Consider the following 17,257-nt stretch of genomic DNA (forward strand, 5'->3'; position numbering starts at 1 on the left):
GCGGAGCTAGTAGCGCAATGGAGTGCACCCCTATGGAATTGCTGCTACCTCAGCTGTAGGCATTACACCGCCTCATTCCAACCAAGGATAGAATTTAGACCCGTCTGTACCAATGCGCATCACAAAATAAGTCAAAGCCAAACACCTACAGGCCAGAGGAGCGGACTATCTATTGCTCCTTCTCACGCGCTCCACGTCCTCATTATCTGATCGAAGAAGTCTCAGCGAATAGCGTTGCAAGTCACGTCCCTTCCGAGGAAGGATCAAACATCGAACGAACGCGATTCGATATGCCATCGGAAGACGAGGACTTTCCCCACGTGGCGGCGCCATCAAGGGCCGCCCTTACAATCACGGCCCGCGTCCTTCGGTTCCAGAGTCCAATATCATTGACTGGCCGACATGCGACCTCTAGGAAAGCGCGCGATATGGAGTAGCATCAAACACGTTCAGCTGGATGTCGAACGAACACCATAGCCGGGGCTATGGGCTCGTATTGCTGGAACGTGTTCAGTCCCAACTGTACGAGTAAAAGCTATGAAACACGAGATCAAGGGATCGCCCAATACATCGAAGGAGCCGTATCAGCTAAACTCCAGATGGAGATTCGTAACTCGCATCTGGCGAACGGAAGGACCATGTATGCATATCTCCGTGAGGACATCTGGACGATCTGGCCAATCGCAATTTTCGATCTGGACTTCTACGCCGCATAAATGCAGATTTGGTTCATACTGGGTAGAAATACGGCGACATATGGCTTGGAGGATGGCAAGCGCGGGTTACGTGTCTGCCCAGAGAGACTATAGGAGGCACACCATCATCGAAGGGGGAAGCCCAGTGCACCCGGCAATAGACTGCTACATCTCGGCTTGTTCAACACGTCTTAAATGGTCATATCCATCGGTCACCCTCAACCCTAGTCTTCGCCCCCGCATCTTCACCTCTCATCTTCACGTTTTGTTGTCTATACTTTTAGAGCAGCAGTGGTCAATATGGTAGCAAATGCTCAGAGCGCGCTGTTACAGAAAGCAAGAGACTCAGCTTCTTTCGACACGTTCCAGCTGACGTGCATACTATGGGGAAGGTAAGTACAATCTGCGAGCTTATATACCATCCTTGCTAACCCATCTGCAGCGAGAAAGTTGTTAAGGAGCGACGAGCCGCCTTCAGGCGAGTTGAGAAAGCAATCGGCACCGACGACAATGCAAAGCTTCCTCGATGCTACTCAGAGACCTCACGCGAGGATCTATTTGAACAGGGTCTTGAGATGGGAAAAGCGTGTCTCGATGATATGCTCAACCATGACCACGAGCACTTTGTGTGGATTACGCCGCGATACAATCTCATGAACGCCAGGTATGTTGAGGTGGTCAGGAGAATCTTCCATGACTAGCCAACTAACTTCTAATAGCCCCTTCGGTCACAAAGCCATACTCTTCGAGCCTGGCATGGAGCACAACGGTACAGAGGAACAAAAGGCAAAGTGGCTCCCGCTCGCTCGATCTGGCAAGATACTTGGTACATACGCACAAACCGAGCTTGGTCATGGCTCCTTCGTGCGAGGTATTGAAACCACGGCCACCTTCGACCCCGATCGCGATGAGTTTGTCGTCCACTCGCCAACAATCTCGTCGACAAAGTTCTGGCCTGCGGGGCTAGGCTTCTCGACCACGCACGGCACAGTCATGGCGAGACTGATTGTTGGCGACGAGGATCATGGCCCACATATATTCCTTGTACAACTTCGATCAGTCGAGGATGGCACACCAATGCCTGGTGTGAAGATGGGTGATGTTGGCTTGAAGCTTGGGTAAGTAATGAGATCGCAGAAGACGTCGAGATTTCAGTCACTCACTGAGACTTAGCTACAACGAAGCTGACAATGGTTTCGCCTCCTTCGACAACGTGCGCATCTCTCGATCGCAGATGCTCATGGCTCACAGCCAACTCACATCCGATGGCACATTCACCAAAGATCCCCTCCGCGCTAAGCTCTCATACTCCGTCATGCTGCTCGTCCGCGGCAGGATGCCCAGCGTCTTTACGGTTCAGCTAGCCCAAGCTTTGACGATTGCGACACGATACTCTGTTGTACGACAGCAAGGCCTCGGACCTGCCGACGCGTTTGCCACCGAAGGAAGCATCTTGCACTACAAACATCAGCACTTCCGTCTTTTGAGCTTGATCGCCAAGACGTACGCCATGTTCTTCGGCTCTCGGGTCTGCGACGAACAGTACAACAAACTGCGGGAGATGCAGAGCAAGAACGATCACTCTCTTCTGCCGGCTGTTCACGCATTGACTGCTGGGATGAAGGCGTATGTCACGTCCGAGGCCGCTGATGGTGCCGAAGACGCACGTAAGCTGTGCGGCGGTCATGGCTATATGGCTATCTCCGGCTTACCAGATATCGTCGGTGCCTTAGTGGGTGGAGCGACCTTCGAGGGCGAGAACTACGTTCTGTGGCAACAACTCGGGCGACATCTCCTCAAGCAACTTGACCGCCTACAAGATGGCGAGCTGATCGAGCCCCATGTCCAGTACCTGACCGATATCGAAGACCCCAACCTCCCATGCTGCGCATCTGCAACGCAGTTTCTCGACCCTAAAGTACAACTCGCCATCTATCGCGACCGTGCACACCGTATGGTCGTGAAAGCGCATTCGGCAATTCGTGCATCAAGCAAGTTGCCAGCAGATGCGTGGAACGAGCATATGATGCTGCTCATCTCCGCCTCGCGGGCCCACATCGAGTACTTCATCCTGAAGTCATTCACCGACTTCATCTCAAGCCTGTCTGACTCTACGTGCAACTACCTGCGTATCGTTTTGAACCGTATGCGCTCCCTCTACGCCCTGTCAACAATCATAAACCCACGTACCGTCGACGCAGTCTCCTTCATCGAGACAGCTGACGAGCGTTCTCCGTACTTCACGTCGGGACAGCTCGACACTATCCGGCATCTTGTCAACGGCCTGCTCGATCAACTACTGCCCGAGGCCGTTGGCCTGACGGATGCGTGGGACTTTTCTGATGCCAGTCTCTGTAGTGCGCTGGGTATGTACGACGGTAATGTGTACGAGAATATTATGCGCTGGGTTGAGCAGTTGCCTATCAATCAGAAGGCGTGGCAGAATGCTGGGGTACAGCAGGGGTGGAAGAAGTGGGTTGATCCGATTCTGAAAAGGGAGGCGAAGTTGTAGAATGACGGAGCCTGGATGTGTAATACACGTCGTCGCGATAGTATGAGTGTGACGAGGATAGCAGTGTTGGATGCTGTGAATTGGAATGTTTTGTATTCGCAAGACAGCTACTGCAATACTTTTGTGCGCTCTTATATAGTACAAATCAAGAAGTCCAGCGAGCTTGACACCAACGAGAGCTATAGGCCTCCAGTTACATGTGACGCAATCCCAATGCTCTTCATCATAAGCTGCAAGATGGTAGTGCGTCCCGATGCGTCTGTTCAGCTTATGACTGTATGTCAAGTAAGTCTTTGTCTGAGAGCACCTCACTCAACTGACTGATCCAATCCGACGCGTTCAGCTTTTCAACCTTGACTTCGAACAGATCATGGCCTTTCACGTTGACCATAACTTTCTTTCCCCCTTTGACGAGTTCCTCCAGGACAGGAAAAACCACTTGAAGCTCCGTCACAAGCTCTATCAATTGCTGCCCTGCCAGCGTCGCGTAGAAAAAGTGCATACATTGGAGTTGCAGAATCACCCGCGCATTTTCTCCCAGTGACGTCAGTCTCCGGAGGTTAGCGGCAAGTTGGGTAACGTTAACATGCACGTCTCCGTCGTATTCGAGGCGGATATAGATGTGTCTGACGTGTTGGCGCACATCGATGTCCAGACTCCAACTGTCGTCGTCGAAGAAGTCCAAGGCTCTTGAAGCACGCTTTGGGTCGTTACCACTACCGTAGGAATAGCCGAGAACAACGAAGTTAGACCGCTCGTACCACAATTCGACGATTTCCTTCATGATGTCGAATGAAAGATATCCCTCCATGAAGAGATGATCGCAACTGGACTTCCGCAGGAACCGAATCCACTCACGTTTGTGGGCGGGGTGCCACACGATGTAAGTTCCCCGTGGTACTAGATGAGTGTACACTATATCGCGTAGTTCCCGTGGTAGTTTGCTCTGCACCATCTTGGACAGTGTCATGCATTCTGCCTTTGCGTAAATCGCTATGTACGTGCTGAGCTCTTCGTCGACCTTTTCTGCGACTTTGTCGATCGCAACCGCTTCGTGAAGTCTGGCCCGAAGATGCTCCTGAGTCGGGGCCGTTGTTGTTTCGAGGACTGAAGTGGAAACGTGAGCCATCAATGCTAGTTTCCGCAGAGCGCTTAACGGCTGGTTAGCAGGTTCTTTCTTAGTCGCGATAGCGCTTACTTACCGGTAGACCAGATCCCTATCCATGATCGAGCTTGACGGGCTGTGTCGCAAAGGTCTCAAAGCTGTCGCAATGTGGGGGTTGTAGGAAGGTGGGTAGAGTCTCGGTACGAGAGATCTCAACTTAGCGTGACGCTAAGTTCTCTTCACTGCTCCTTCTAGTCTGTTAGGCAACAGCAGCGGCACGTGATAGACCGGGTAGGCGCACTGAAAACTTTCCGCAACAAGCTAGCACCTCTGCTTGTACTACTCAGACCTTCCAAGTCACATTCTCGCAGTGATTAATCTCCCTCATATACCTTCTCCATACTCATGAGCCTGGCACGTATCTTCCTCGCAGAAACCTCTCCCAGACATACCCAGTCGTCATCCCTTTGAGCAGCCGATCAGACCCCTTCCTGCGTCACCGATCCAGTGCTTCTTCTCTCGACTTCGAAACGAGAATGCGCTTAGGTCTAGTCGTCAACGCGGTGAAGAAGCTCACCAATTTGCACTTGGGAGCAGGAGATGAGCACTGCACGCCATAGCCTTTGTGTTCTTGGGAGAATACCGCGCCTTGTCATTCCTCAGACGTCTCTATTACAGTACACTCAGGAGCTACTCGTTGTCTTTTGACGGGCGTGTTGTCAGAGCACATCACCCTTATATGCAGCAACTGTTGTATTTGCTCTCCAGTCACCAATGGGCAACGATGATCGATACGGCAAAAGATCATGAACTGTGCGCATCAAATAACATGATAAAAGTAAATTAACCCTAAACGCCGTCTCCTAGCCCGTGCGAGGGCAATGGGTATCTATGCAGGCCGTTGGTACACAGAGTGAAATACATTTGCAACCAGAAAAACGCCACCTCCCCCCTCATTCCTTGTTCACTACAGCCACAATACGCCACGAATGTCAGCGCTCGAGGACTGGTAAGGAAACAGCTCCGCGACATTATCTGGGGCATCTTTCCCAGCTAGGCAATCCTCCACCACACGCACAATGCCTTCGAAATCAGACAAGACGCGTTTCGCATATGGCTGACTGAAGGCCAAGTCATGTAGCATGCCCTTAGCGCGATGGAAGGCCTCGATGTGGGCAAGTGTTCGTCCAGCAGAGTTGCGGATGAGAAGAGAGCAAAATACCAGAAGTGCATTCGACAGGGCCGATGTCATGCGATGCCGGAGGCTGAATGACTGACGAACTTCCCGCGCAAAGAAGGTCATTCCTGTGAGGGTGGAGCAGGCAAGTTGGCTGAGGTGTTCAGCGTGATTGTCATCGTATTGCAGGGAGATTATGACGGAACGTAGCCCCCAAAGAACGAAGTCCGTCTTTTTCTGCTTGATGAACATGTTCAGCAGTGGTACACCTCCCTCATCCCGCCGAGCGTACGATGGCATCCCCAGTATTGGTAAGTCGTGATCGAGGTAGTGGGAGATCTGCCGATCAATGATGTCCTGGGTCGTGCTATCGAGACTGCGGCCGTCGACAGCGTTACTGGTGTAACGCGCCCAGAGAATGACGTAGTGGATGTAGTGGTCGATGAAAGGTCTGGGATCATCATCCTCGGTTTTGTAGAGGTTTGCCTATAGAACGTGAGCGTGAGGTAGCAGGAAGAGGGGAAGTTAATCTAGGAAGGAACTGAATACCCTGGAGGAGACATCAACGTCAAGACATCCACTTTACAAGTTTGATCTTGATGTAGTCTCCAGACCTGTCCAGGGTGAGGAAGAGTGGGAGTTGGAGGGTTTACTTACCCGTTGCGACAGATCTACAGGTGCCTCAACTTGAATGTCGGTTTCGTGGATCCTGTATGGTCTTCCACACGTTAACGAGATGAATCGGTCTTGGACGAAGAGATTCCAGAAGGTGCAGATGCGCTCATATGCTTGAACCGTCGTGATGTTCGTCCACGTGGACTGCTGATGTAGGGAGAATTGGAGCGCGAGTGTTGCAGCGACGCCGCTAGTGTTGTAAGCTGGGCCGGGCATGTCTGCGTATTGGTAGTAGATGGCCTACAACTATTAGTCTATGCGCATCAAGCTTAGAGCCTTGGAACACGTACCTGGAAAAGGAAACACTGTATCAGCGTCAAACCGCCGCATCCGCTTAGTAGCGCCCTCGTGTCGACGAGCTCGTCAGCCATGTCAAGCCAGCGCCAGCCCTTGGGCTTGCCAGTGTCGATGGGTGCGACATTGAGAAGTACGTCGCAGCATGCGAAGATGGTGTAGTTCAGCGCGAGAAACTCGCGATCTTCTGAAGGTATGGTCGTGCTTGCCAGCATGTGTTGGCTGCGATTGCGGAACTCGGGTTCATCTATGCACGGATGAGACAGGTGAATGTCGGTGAAGAAGGAGGCTAGGTACTGTTGGTAGTCGGCGGGACTGGGAAAGGGCAGCTTCTTATTGCCGAATTGTACGAGGTGCGATGGGTCGTCGTTGATGGGGGAGCCAGAGACTGGGGGGACGGGTATTGCTGGGTCTGCCGACTCTTGCGAGAAGAGCGAGGGCTGTCCCATGAAGGCGAGAGCTGGGTTGATGGGGTCCAGCGGCGGAACAGACAGCGCGGCCTCGCCCCGAAAGACATCGCTGCCGTTCTCGTCACGTTCGACACTGCCCATTGGCGTCATAGTCAGGCCTCGGTCGCGCATGAGAGCCTCCATCATGGCCTCAATTCGGGCCATGCGCGCTTCCATGGTCATACCGCGTGTGCTGGCATCGCTCGCCCTTCGCTCGGTGCCGTTTTCCGACGGCATTAAGCTCCTTCGTGGTACGTTGTGGCCGTTGCCGTTGCCGCTAGTGGTCGAGGCTTGTGTGTGGAGGGCAGGCGTGGGTCGACTGAGGTTCTGCAGGGCTTCGGCGGCCGTCTGGTCTTCAGAGAAGAAGCATCGCTTGCCGTTGTCCATGCACCGCTGGCATGGGTTTTCGCCGGAACACTGTTGACGTCAGTTGTTGTCTCTCATGGTTGTTGCTGGGAGAGTTCGTAGATGCGGAAGCGACGCTGTCACACGAGGAAGTCGCGATGCAGTCGCGACAGAAATGGCCGAGGCAGCCAATGTACAAAAGAGCGTACATACCTTGAGCTTAGATCGCCTGCATGATACACCTGCACAGTCTGTCAGCCGGCTGATGGCATAACCTCGTCGTCCCGTCGCGCGAGCTGCGTCGAACCACTACGGAACCATCGGAATGCCGCATAGGAAGCTCGAGATGCGCCGAACCAGAGCGAGTGTCGCGACTTACATGCTTTGGGCGCGTACTTTTGGCGGACCTTTTTGCGCTTGGGCGACGACGACCTCCTCTCGACGTCCATGTGCTCCATAGGCGAAGGGTGGCTGTTCATGGCGCGATGGAGTTGTTGGAAGAAGGATGGCGCTCCCTCAAGCTACTTCGGAACGCGACCGGGATCCGGGCCTTTAGCGCGTCGACAGCTTCCGTCCTTGTGCAGCCAACGACATCGCTTTCAAATCTCCATTCAACACAGACGTCGTCAAAAAGACTTGTATCAAAGCAAGGAGGTTCAATCTACACGAAGTCATCCTGCTCAAATGGAAGTTTCACAGAATGCCATCTCGAAGCGAAAGGTCCGGTAGGGCCATGCCCAGCCTCTGACATGTGATCGCACCAGCCTGAGGCCTGTTTTCATTGCGCATGTCTACCTTCATGCCCACAGAACCACTCGACAACGATCATACTTCACTGTCTTTCAGTCCAAGTCCTCGGCACTCAGACTCCTCCCACCACCCCTCCACAACACCACACTTTTGTTCTCCCGCTCTTTACTACAGCTTCTTACAACTGTTCTTCACTTTCTAGTATTGTCGTAATAGCAGAGGCTACTAAACTCGGCCACACGCCTAGGAGCGCAGCGCTGCAACATTAGAGCAACTCGAGCCGCAAGAGGCTACTTTCAGTACCAGCTCGCGACCATCAGCTTTAATTTCACAGCAACCAAAGCGGTCACAATGTCAAATCAACGGCTGCCGCTAGCGAGTTAGGACTTTTCTGAACTTCGATGAAATTGACTATTATTGCTATAGACTCTGGAATGGCAGGGAGCTGAGACGTCCTCACGGCTTTGCGACCTCACAGCTGACAGTGTCTTCATCTCCTGCCTCGCGCTCGTAGCCGTAATGGACGTATGAGTTGTCAACCTCTGGACCGCGGTAGGTCTCGAAAGATAAGGAACAATGTAATCGAGAAAGTAAGCGACTAAGAAAACAATGAAGGAAAAACTTGCTTGCTCGCTGGAAGTGCATGACTGCATATCTCCGATACCCTGATGAGAGAAAAGTAGATGTGGTAGTCGTGGCTTCGTAAGCCGCAGTGTCGTGAAGTCATGAATTCGTGAGGAAGACCAATTTTAGCCCTTCCCGTCATCCTTCCGGATATCTCCTGATAGCGAAAGAGATCAGAGTCAAGCTCAGGAATAGCGTCCAGCGAAGAGACTATTTTCTTCATCTCTCGCTCCCACCATCCAAACCTGATGAGATCCTTGTGCTCCTTGACGGTTGAGCGGGTGGTCTTCATCTTACGGTCTTGAGCCTTAATGGTCTCTCTTCCACTCCCCATCACCCATGCACCGCCCAAATCTTCAACGCCAACCCACAAAGCTTCCTAAGCGCCTTCGTCTCCTTAACCTCCTTATACCTCTTCGCCAGCCCATCAATCCTCCTCACACACTCCTCAATCTGCGCGCGATAATACGACGCATCCATCGTACCCAGCACCTTATCCTCACCACCCGCAGCATCAACAAGCCCCTTGATGCACTCGGTGACGGCGCGCCGGTGACTGCTCTTGGGCTCGGCGTGCCGGAACATGTCGTCCATCTCGGCTTGGAGAACCATGTTGTCGGTGCTGATGTACTGGAGGACCGAGGTGCGTGCGGCGCTGTCGCCGGGCTCGATGGTGATGGATGGGATTTGGGGGTTGGCGGCTCTGGAGGCGGCGTTTTCGGCGGTTGCGGCGTAAAGCTTGGATAGGCCGCTTCCGGGTGGTGCGGAGGTGGTGGCGTTGGGGATGGTGGATTGGGGGGCGTCGGGGTCGATGCCGGAGGTGGAGGCTCGGCCACGGAAGGACCATCCTCCTGCGGAGGGTGGGACTGCACCAGGGAGGGAAGAGGCGGTCTGAGATGTAGTGTTCGCCATGATGTTGGCGTTTGTAGAGCTGGAGCTCTGATAGAGGTCGCTGAACGGCTGTGGCTTGGGCGCAAGAGGGTCGACAAATACCGTGGGGTTGTTAAGACGTCGAAGGATCTCTTCAATACACTGAGCCATGCGCATAGTCTGTAAATCCAAATTGTTGGACCTGCCCAGAAGGAAGTCATAGAGTGCCTGTAGACGAGCCATGGGCCAGGCCTCCTTGAGCTTCTGGGCGCCATCCGGATCCAGGGGGATATCAGCGTCAAACTCTTCAAGCACACGCTTGACGGGTTCCAAGACTTGGTGGGTCAGAACTTGCACGACTCTGGCCACCTCCCACTGTTCTCCGGTTTGGAGAAGATGTTCAAGTCGGTCGATGCCTTCGAGCATGTGGCCGGTGTGCCATGCTAGCACGTTGATACGGCCCTTGTAGACGTCCTTGTAGTGACCAAGGAGAATCTGTGTTTTGAGTCGAGTGACTTCCTCTTCGCGAGCTAGGCGAATCTGCTCGTCGTACTGGCGCTGTACATCCACCTTGTGAGCTTCGAACTGGTTGAGAAGGCTGATCGTGGCCATGCGCTGGTTGTGCTCGGCGATAACGGGTTCCATGGGGTTGTGACCGGAAGGAAGGATGGGCTCTTTCATCTTTTCCTCACCGAGGATGTTGGTCAGCTTCTCACGCACATACGCCCTACGCTCCTCGGAGGTCTGGTTCTCGTAGAACTCGGCGGGGTGTTGTAAGTTGCTGAAAGCTTTTGGCGGCGGGAGTGCTGGCTGTGACGTCCACCGGGGACGCTTGTCCTTGATACCGGTTGTGCGTTCCAATGAGGTTCGCTTGTAAGGAACATGACGCTTTTGTTGTTGACGTCGCTTGCGCTCGGCCAACTCCCTTCGCTCGTTCTCTCGGAGACGCATTTCGCGCTCGCGGTACTCTTCTGCGGACTTCCGCTTCATGGCCATGTCGTACCATTTAGGGTCCAGTTCTCGGGGATGGGGTTCCCGCTTGGGTTTCGCAATGCGGCCTGTGGCGACGGTGTGGTAGGTCTGCTGCTTCTTCGGGGTGTCAGCCGGATGGCGTTTAGTCTTAACAGCAAGTTTTCTAACCTTGACCCGCGGCCGGAGTTCTGTACGCGCCGAGCTGTCGCGGACGTTGTTGAGTCCTGCTGCGACGATGTAGGGGGTTGGCCTCTGGAAAGATTGCTATGTCCATGGTTAGTCGTAGTCTGGACGCCATCTGATGTGATATACAAACCTTGAAAACGCGAACATGGGTTTCGAGCTGCAGGTATACCTCTTGGTACTGGATCTGCGCCTTTTCTCTAATGACGCCTACCAGGTAGCTTGCACCTTTCCGGATGGTCTCGGGGATAGGAACCATAGCGGCGAAGTTGGTGGGGGTGGATAAGCTGAGTGAAGTGTAGGTAGAAGTGATTGACACAATTGGGTGACTGCTAGGCTGTCTGGATCGTGGAGATGTCGATCAAGATGCGAAGTCAATGTGCAGCAGAGGCAGTTCGTACTGTAGAAAGTTGATAGCGAAATAGAGAAACGTTGGATAGAGGAGCAAGAGGCAGCCAGACGGTATACGCTAATATAATCGCGCTTAACCGATGTAGGGATCTTGGCGTCGTTGACAGAAGTGAATACTAGTGAATGGGGGGACTATGACGAAATGACTGGAAAATGCAGTCGTGAAAAGCCAGTCACCGTGGCGAGAAGAGCCATTCACGTCAGGCAGGCAAGGAAAATGGGAAAGAAGAGGGTTAAAAAGGCTGGGAACGGGTCTGGTGATTCGCGATTGACGTTATTGCACGCGAGCATTCACTGTGGCGGAATTGGCACCTTGTGACAGTCCTACCGGCAAAGAAAAGACCGGGCAGGCTACAATGCTCCGCCATCGTGAAGTCGGGGTGAGTAAAGGTGTTGGTAGACAGTGCATGCGGATATGGTGTTCAAGACAGTGTGGACTGACATAGAGTCGTCTCCACAGGGGCATTTCACACCATACCCATGGAGGTGCAGTAACATGTCGACCCTGAGATGCCTGGATTCAACACTACGCACCCTAAGGTAGAAAATAGGAATGAATATGAGAGCATGCCGAGTGAGGGTCGTGTAGGAATGAAGCAAATGTCAATGTGCGAAGATGGGATGGTGAAGGAGAGGAAGAGAGGTGTGGGGTCTTGTATAAGGAGTGAAAGGCATCCAGAACCTTAGGTCAAGTCGAGGGTAGTTGTAGAAAAGGATAGAGCTGAGTTTTTCGATACAGCAGACGTCGAGGCAAGGACGTCGGGGACTGCACTTGCCGTTTGTGTCGAAGCGGAAGCCGCCATTGACTTTCCGCCACGTTTCTACACCGCGTACTGCCCTCTTGCCCCCATCTCATTTCATCACCCCTCGACAGCCTCGAAAGAAGAGGTAAATATGGTGTATCTCAACACCAGAAAGACGGAGGCAAAGGGAAGAGAGATTCCAGACGACGACCCCTTGCTCACCTGCCGCGCGTCTTCAAGTCCACGGATACGGAAGCAGCGGCACTCCAACTGTTCGAGACGCCCAGGGGCCTCTAAAACAACACACTGAGGTGAAGATGCAGCCATGAAGGATGCAGAAGAAGCCAGACCAATGCAGGTGGGGACCCCAAAATGAAAAATGTGGACACGACTCAGGCGCCATGCGTCTCGAACGAATCCTACTCCATGGGCATTCAGGCGTCCATCGTTTGCATCGTATTGCGGTACGGATCGATCGCACGTCCAGTCCTTCGAACTCGGTGTTGCACGTCAAGTGTGGCGTTCACTGAAGAAAGCCAGTCATCTGAGGCTGACGGCAACAACGGGATAGCGCTGCTTACATACATCGCGACGCGCCTTGAATAGTAATCCACCACAACGTCCACAGAACCCCCGATACCAATCCCCCCCTTTTGACGCCTCGATGACGGGACGCGCAAGCCCCAAGGATTTGGGCGAGATTTGTTCCTGCAGACGGGCGGCTTGATGTGGCTTCTGTGGCACAGGGCGGCTTGGCCGGATGCCGAAATCCGAGTTGGCGCGTGGGATCTTGCCGCAAGCGGCTAGCCGACGGGGCGAAATCGACGTTTTCTGTCGAAACGCAGCCTTTCTGTCGAATAGCATTGATGGCCCCAAGGCAAACATGCCAAAGCAGGCTGTAGCCCATGCATGCCATCTGTGGGGGCCGTGCCCTCACATCATGGGTGCCGATCGCCTGGGACTTCTTGATCCTCGTAGTATCAGGTTTCTCAGGGCTGCCCCAGGTGCCCGCTTGGTATCGTGTATATCTCCCGTCTGCCCTGCCTTTGTCGAAGCTGCTTCCGGGGTTTTCTCACTTACTACTAATTACGCGTTCTTGGGGATAGGACGCTCAGTTTACCTTTCTTTTCGCGGCTACCTACATTAGTCACTCGTTATACCGAACTTTGTAATTACGCTAATATGAGGGTCTCACAACTTCCCCTCCTCGTTGCCATCGGAGCCAGCCTCGTGCTCGCTCAAGAACGCTGCGACGCGCCTTCGCCAGGCATATACTGCAACTCGACGGAAATTCTCGCTTACCACGCGGACGACTGCAAACCTTTCCACGTGTTTGTCGCACGAGGCTCTGACGAACCCTACCCTGGCCGCCTAGGTAACCTTACCTCGAAGATCTGCGCAGCGATTGGAGGATCATCAGAATGCGGTTACGAGGATGTCGAGTATCCTGCAAAGAGCTCAGCATGGGGAGCAACCGCGTGGTGTGAATCAGCAAGCAAGGGTGCGAAGAACGGACAGGAGCAGATGAAGGCGTACAGCCAAAAGTGCCCAGACAGCAAATTAATCGTCTTGGGTTTCTCGCAGGGAGCATCCGTGGCACAGGACATGCTCGGTGGAGGAGGAGGACCCGTCTTCGCATGTGAGCAGGACATGAACCCAGCTCTGGATGCTTCAATTGGTTCCAATGGTACGTACGCACATGTAAAGAAGTCAGGCTCTACCCTGGTTTACTAACTCATCCGCTCTAGTCGTTGCAGCAGTAACATTTGGCGCGGTCGTCCGTTCCCGTGACCAGAACTTCACCGTCGGCCGCGGCGTAGACTACGACGGAACCAGTGCGCGCAGCCCAGAACACCTCGAAGGACTAAACGCCTACGCCGACGTCCTCCTCGACTACTGCCACTACGGCGACCCAATCTGCGCCGTTGGATCCTCGCCCCCAGACACAAACGAGCACCTGAACTATTTCTTCATGCACAACGAAGAGGTCATCAAGTGGGTGTCCGGCATGGCCAAATCAGGTGGTGATGTGAGTGCGAAACCCAGCAAGCCCGTAATCAGCCAGTCTGCCTCTTCGACAAGTGTGCCCGCGAAGCCGGCCGCCACAGCATCTGGATCCGCTACCCCTTCACCTGTTGCGACGACAACTGACGATGCGACGAAGGTTGCAGCGGCTACCGCTACTGGTGCTGCCAGCTCGCTGACTGCTACCCTTGGCTATATGTCTGGGTTAGCTTTGAGTGTGGCTTTCTTTTTGTAGATCGTTTGCGTGATCTTCTAGCGTCATACCCTACATTGTATTCCGAGAGCTTGTATCACAAGCATTTTTGTTTAGATATCCAGCAGAGGAGCTGAGGAGTCGAGGAAGCATACAACAAGCATATACACACGGCGTACATGGTGTTCATCACAAGTCTTGATTGGAATTTGAACATTACTCTTTCATTACTATGAAGCCATTATCATCATGACATGCAAGAGGTGCTGGTGTTCCCAAGCTTTGTGCCAGTAAATGCAACAACTATCAACAGAACAAGACGCCGCAACTGCACTGCATGCGAAACAATATCGAAAACAACAGCGAATCTACAAAAGACCAATAGTCCTCTGCTTCATGGTCCTGACATCGACATTCTGCCAGAAGCCAACACTGAAAAGCGTGATGCAGTAGACGCAGACAGCCGAGATAAGCATGTATCTCTGCGTCTGGCCGTAGCTGAGGTTGATAGCATCGCGAGTGGGACTGCCGACAGGGTAGCTGTCTTGCACGTTGAAGTCACCGTAGATAGCGGCGAAGTTGTCCATGGCGCTCTCAGGCAGGTTAGCCATGAGACGAGCAGGGAAAACACCGGTCCAGATAGCACCCGCAACAGTAGAGCCGATGGCGCTTCCGATGGAGATGATCATAGACTCGACGGCCAAGAGCGCAGGGAAGTCTTGTTGCTTAGACACAGCCATGAGGGTAGTCTGCTCAGAGATGACCAAAATACCACCACCGAAGGCGATGAAGATCATGCACATGACAATGTAGCCAATGTTCTCGTCCGGCTGGCGGAACTTGATCATGAGACCAACTCCGAGCATGGTAAGAGGCACACCCAAGAACAAAGAGTAGATCTTGAGCTTTCCGTAGTATCGCAGCACAAGTCCGTAAACGATGGAGCAGAAGCAGCTGCCCATGGTGTAGATGTTGGCGATCCAAGTAGCGTGCACGGGGCTCTGGTCGAACAGTACGACAAGAAGCGAGTAGAAGTACGAGTCCCAGCAGTACCAGCCGATGTACAAAGAACCGGCCATGGTGTAGGTGAAGATGACAGTTCGGTTCTTGAGCAGCGGCCATGGGATGAAGGTGACGGGTGCGCCGTACTTCTCCCACAGACCGAATGCGACGACGAGGAGGGCGCCGAATACGAGGAAGCAGATGATTAGGGGTGACGCCCATTGCTTGGCTTGGTAGGAGTAGATGTTGAAGGCGAGGAGGAAGAGGGATAGTCCAGCGGCGAGGAGCAGAAGGCCTACGGCATCGAACTCGCGGAGGTAGTACGTGAGCGTTTGAGCAAAGTTACCGCGGCTGGGGCGGGGAGTGATGAGACCCTCTTTCTTTGCCTTGCCCTCGTAGATGATGAACAGAAGCATGAGAGGTGAGGTCACTATAGGCGCAATAATGGCGAAGATGTGGAAAGTCCATCGCCAGCCGATGCCGCCAGGCGCGGTGATGCTGTTGATACCGTAACCGTAGATCCAGGTGGTGATGAGCCATGGAGACGACGCATATCCGATGAACAACGCTCGGTTCCTCAACTTGGAAGTATCGGCGATGAAGACCGTGATGAAGAAGTCGATGCTGTTGGAGCCAACGTAGAAGAAGGTCTGTGCCGCGCAGTAGGCCTTGACGTTGTTGCAGCTCGCCATCAGGATGAGACCGAGGACGTAGATGGCTACACCTAGGCCGAGACCGAAAGGTCGGCCCCAGATGTTGAGGATCTTGGCGTATGGTAGCTTCCAGATACCGCCGACGATGGAGGAGATGACGCTGGTCAGGGCGGTCAAGGAGTGCAGCTGGAAGTCACTGGTAACGTAGGGTGCGAGGGTGCTTGAGGTGCTGGATGCGTAGGCAGTGAAGAACTGGATGAACCACATGCTGTTGTCGTTAGTGTAGCTCTGGAGCAGTGTGGAGGGAGTGACTTACGCAATGTACGCGAGGATCAGGTCTCGCTTCTTCCACAGGAGCGAGGCAGCTTGCACATGCTGAACACCTGTCTCCGCGGTGGTGTCGACTTTGTTCAGTTCCTCATCCGATTCTCGACTCCTGGCCGACTCCCTTGGGCTGCCGACCTTCTCGTCAGGACGAGCAGCATCCATGCTGGTGTGGCCCTGGTACGAAGCAGGCACGTCGGCAATGTCTTTCTCATTGGCATCGGCATTTTTGTTGTTGCCAGAGACCAATGCACTGGTAGTCAATCCCTTGAAAGTGAAACCCATCTTCGCGATAGGTGTAGAAGCACACCAAAAGAGAGGCTGTGATGGAAACGAGATGAAGAGATTGATAAGACAAGGTACCGCGCGCGCCTCAGGTTCATATACCGAAAACGCAGATCCACGCAGTTCCACCGCAGGCCCTTTCCGAGACGCGCCCGGTTACCGGCTCCTCGTCGCTGGGTGGGGAATTCCGTTCACGCTCACCATGAACAGGGTAATAGTCGTGAATATCACGCGCTCGCTCCCTGTTAGCATCATGCACCGAAGCTTGACTTTCCTGAAAGCAGTTGGTTCCCCGGAATTAAGCCTTCCCAAGCACGGCCCAGACAGCCTCCAAAATCTTATCTCGATAATCAGCCGGCATCTCGGGCCAATGGGAGCGCGCGGTGGCGTGACGCGTGGGTTATCAGATGAAAATTTTCGATCTAATCATTATCTGATCAAAACCCGCAAGCCACGACGCCTGCCTGTACCACTCCACTGCTTGCCCTCTGCTCCGTCATGCCTTCGTAAAGCGGGGGTACCGAGGGAGATGATGCTACTTAGTCTGCGACTACGGACCTGCCGATGGTGCTCCCAATACTTGATAGCCGCCGGGCTTGCGGTGGAGCTGGCTCGGGGTTTCTGCAGAATTTGCTACTTTGCTCGTACCGTGGTGGCGGCCTCATAGATAGGAAAGAATAGAAGTGGGTAGAGAAGCGGGAAGAAAGGTACAATAGGGTCAAATGGGGTTCGGGAAGCATTTCTGCGCAAGCATACCGTTCCTTCAGTCGCCTGCGTCCAATCGCATCCCAACGTCGCTGCTGCTATGAGCGGAATCAAGGGTCTGGCAGGTTGGCGTAGGTGGGGTTGACGGTTGGGGTGCTCGTGCGAAAGGCGTGCTAACGGCGGCTAATCCTTCATCCTCGGGTCCCGACAGCAGGAAAGGCTTTCTTGAGCGCAGATCCACCCATCCACCAGCCTGGAAACCGAA

General features: G+C 53.6%; 6 protein-coding genes across 6 annotated transcripts; 2 read left to right on the forward strand and 4 right to left on the reverse strand.

The window, feature by feature from the left end:
* Positions 1 to 995: 995 nt before the first annotated feature.
* J4E87_009660 (uncharacterized protein) lies at positions 996 to 3,207 on the forward strand (the record flags this gene model as incomplete). Its single annotated transcript, XM_049381234.1, has 4 exons — positions 996 to 1,087; positions 1,138 to 1,359; positions 1,415 to 1,813; positions 1,869 to 3,207. The coding sequence occupies 4 exons, from the start codon at positions 996 to 998 to the stop codon at positions 3,205 to 3,207; spliced, it is 2,052 nt and encodes a 683-aa protein (XP_049229084.1).
* Positions 3,208 to 3,475: 268 nt separating this feature from the next.
* Positions 3,476 to 4,336, reverse strand: J4E87_009661 (uncharacterized protein; the record flags this gene model as incomplete). The annotated part of the gene is made up of 1 exon (XM_049381235.1): positions 3,476 to 4,336. One exon carries the CDS (start codon positions 4,334 to 4,336, stop codon positions 3,476 to 3,478), a length of 861 nt encoding a protein of 286 aa, XP_049229085.1.
* A 943-nt stretch (positions 4,337 to 5,279) lies between these two features.
* On the reverse strand, positions 5,280 to 7,731 carry J4E87_009662 (uncharacterized protein; the record flags this gene model as incomplete). Its single annotated transcript, XM_049381236.1, has 5 exons — positions 5,280 to 5,975; positions 6,147 to 6,404; positions 6,455 to 7,324; positions 7,466 to 7,494; positions 7,632 to 7,731. The coding sequence occupies 5 exons, from the start codon at positions 7,729 to 7,731 to the stop codon at positions 5,280 to 5,282; spliced, it is 1,953 nt and encodes a 650-aa protein (XP_049229086.1).
* A 1,228-nt stretch (positions 7,732 to 8,959) lies between these two features.
* J4E87_009663 (uncharacterized protein) lies at positions 8,960 to 10,910 on the reverse strand (the record flags this gene model as incomplete). The annotated part of the gene is made up of 2 exons (XM_049381237.1): positions 8,960 to 10,732; positions 10,785 to 10,910. 2 exons carry the CDS (start codon positions 10,908 to 10,910, stop codon positions 8,960 to 8,962), a joined length of 1,899 nt encoding a protein of 632 aa, XP_049229087.1.
* Positions 10,911 to 12,987: 2,077 nt separating this feature from the next.
* J4E87_009664 (uncharacterized protein) lies at positions 12,988 to 14,065 on the forward strand (the record flags this gene model as incomplete). The annotated part of the gene is made up of 2 exons (XM_049381238.1): positions 12,988 to 13,492; positions 13,554 to 14,065. 2 exons carry the CDS (start codon positions 12,988 to 12,990, stop codon positions 14,063 to 14,065), a joined length of 1,017 nt encoding a protein of 338 aa, XP_049229088.1.
* A 326-nt stretch (positions 14,066 to 14,391) lies between these two features.
* J4E87_009665 (uncharacterized protein) lies at positions 14,392 to 16,287 on the reverse strand (the record flags this gene model as incomplete). Its single annotated transcript, XM_049381239.1, has 2 exons — positions 14,392 to 15,946; positions 15,995 to 16,287. 2 exons carry the CDS (start codon positions 16,285 to 16,287, stop codon positions 14,392 to 14,394), a joined length of 1,848 nt encoding a protein of 615 aa, XP_049229089.1.
* Positions 16,288 to 17,257: the final 970 nt, after the last annotated feature.

Source organism: Alternaria ethzedia (assembly GCF_023757985.1).
Source record: "Alternaria ethzedia strain BMP 0044 chromosome Unknown scaffold_37, whole genome shotgun sequence".
NCBI classification, from domain to species: domain Eukaryota; kingdom Fungi; phylum Ascomycota; class Dothideomycetes; order Pleosporales; family Pleosporaceae; genus Alternaria; species Alternaria ethzedia.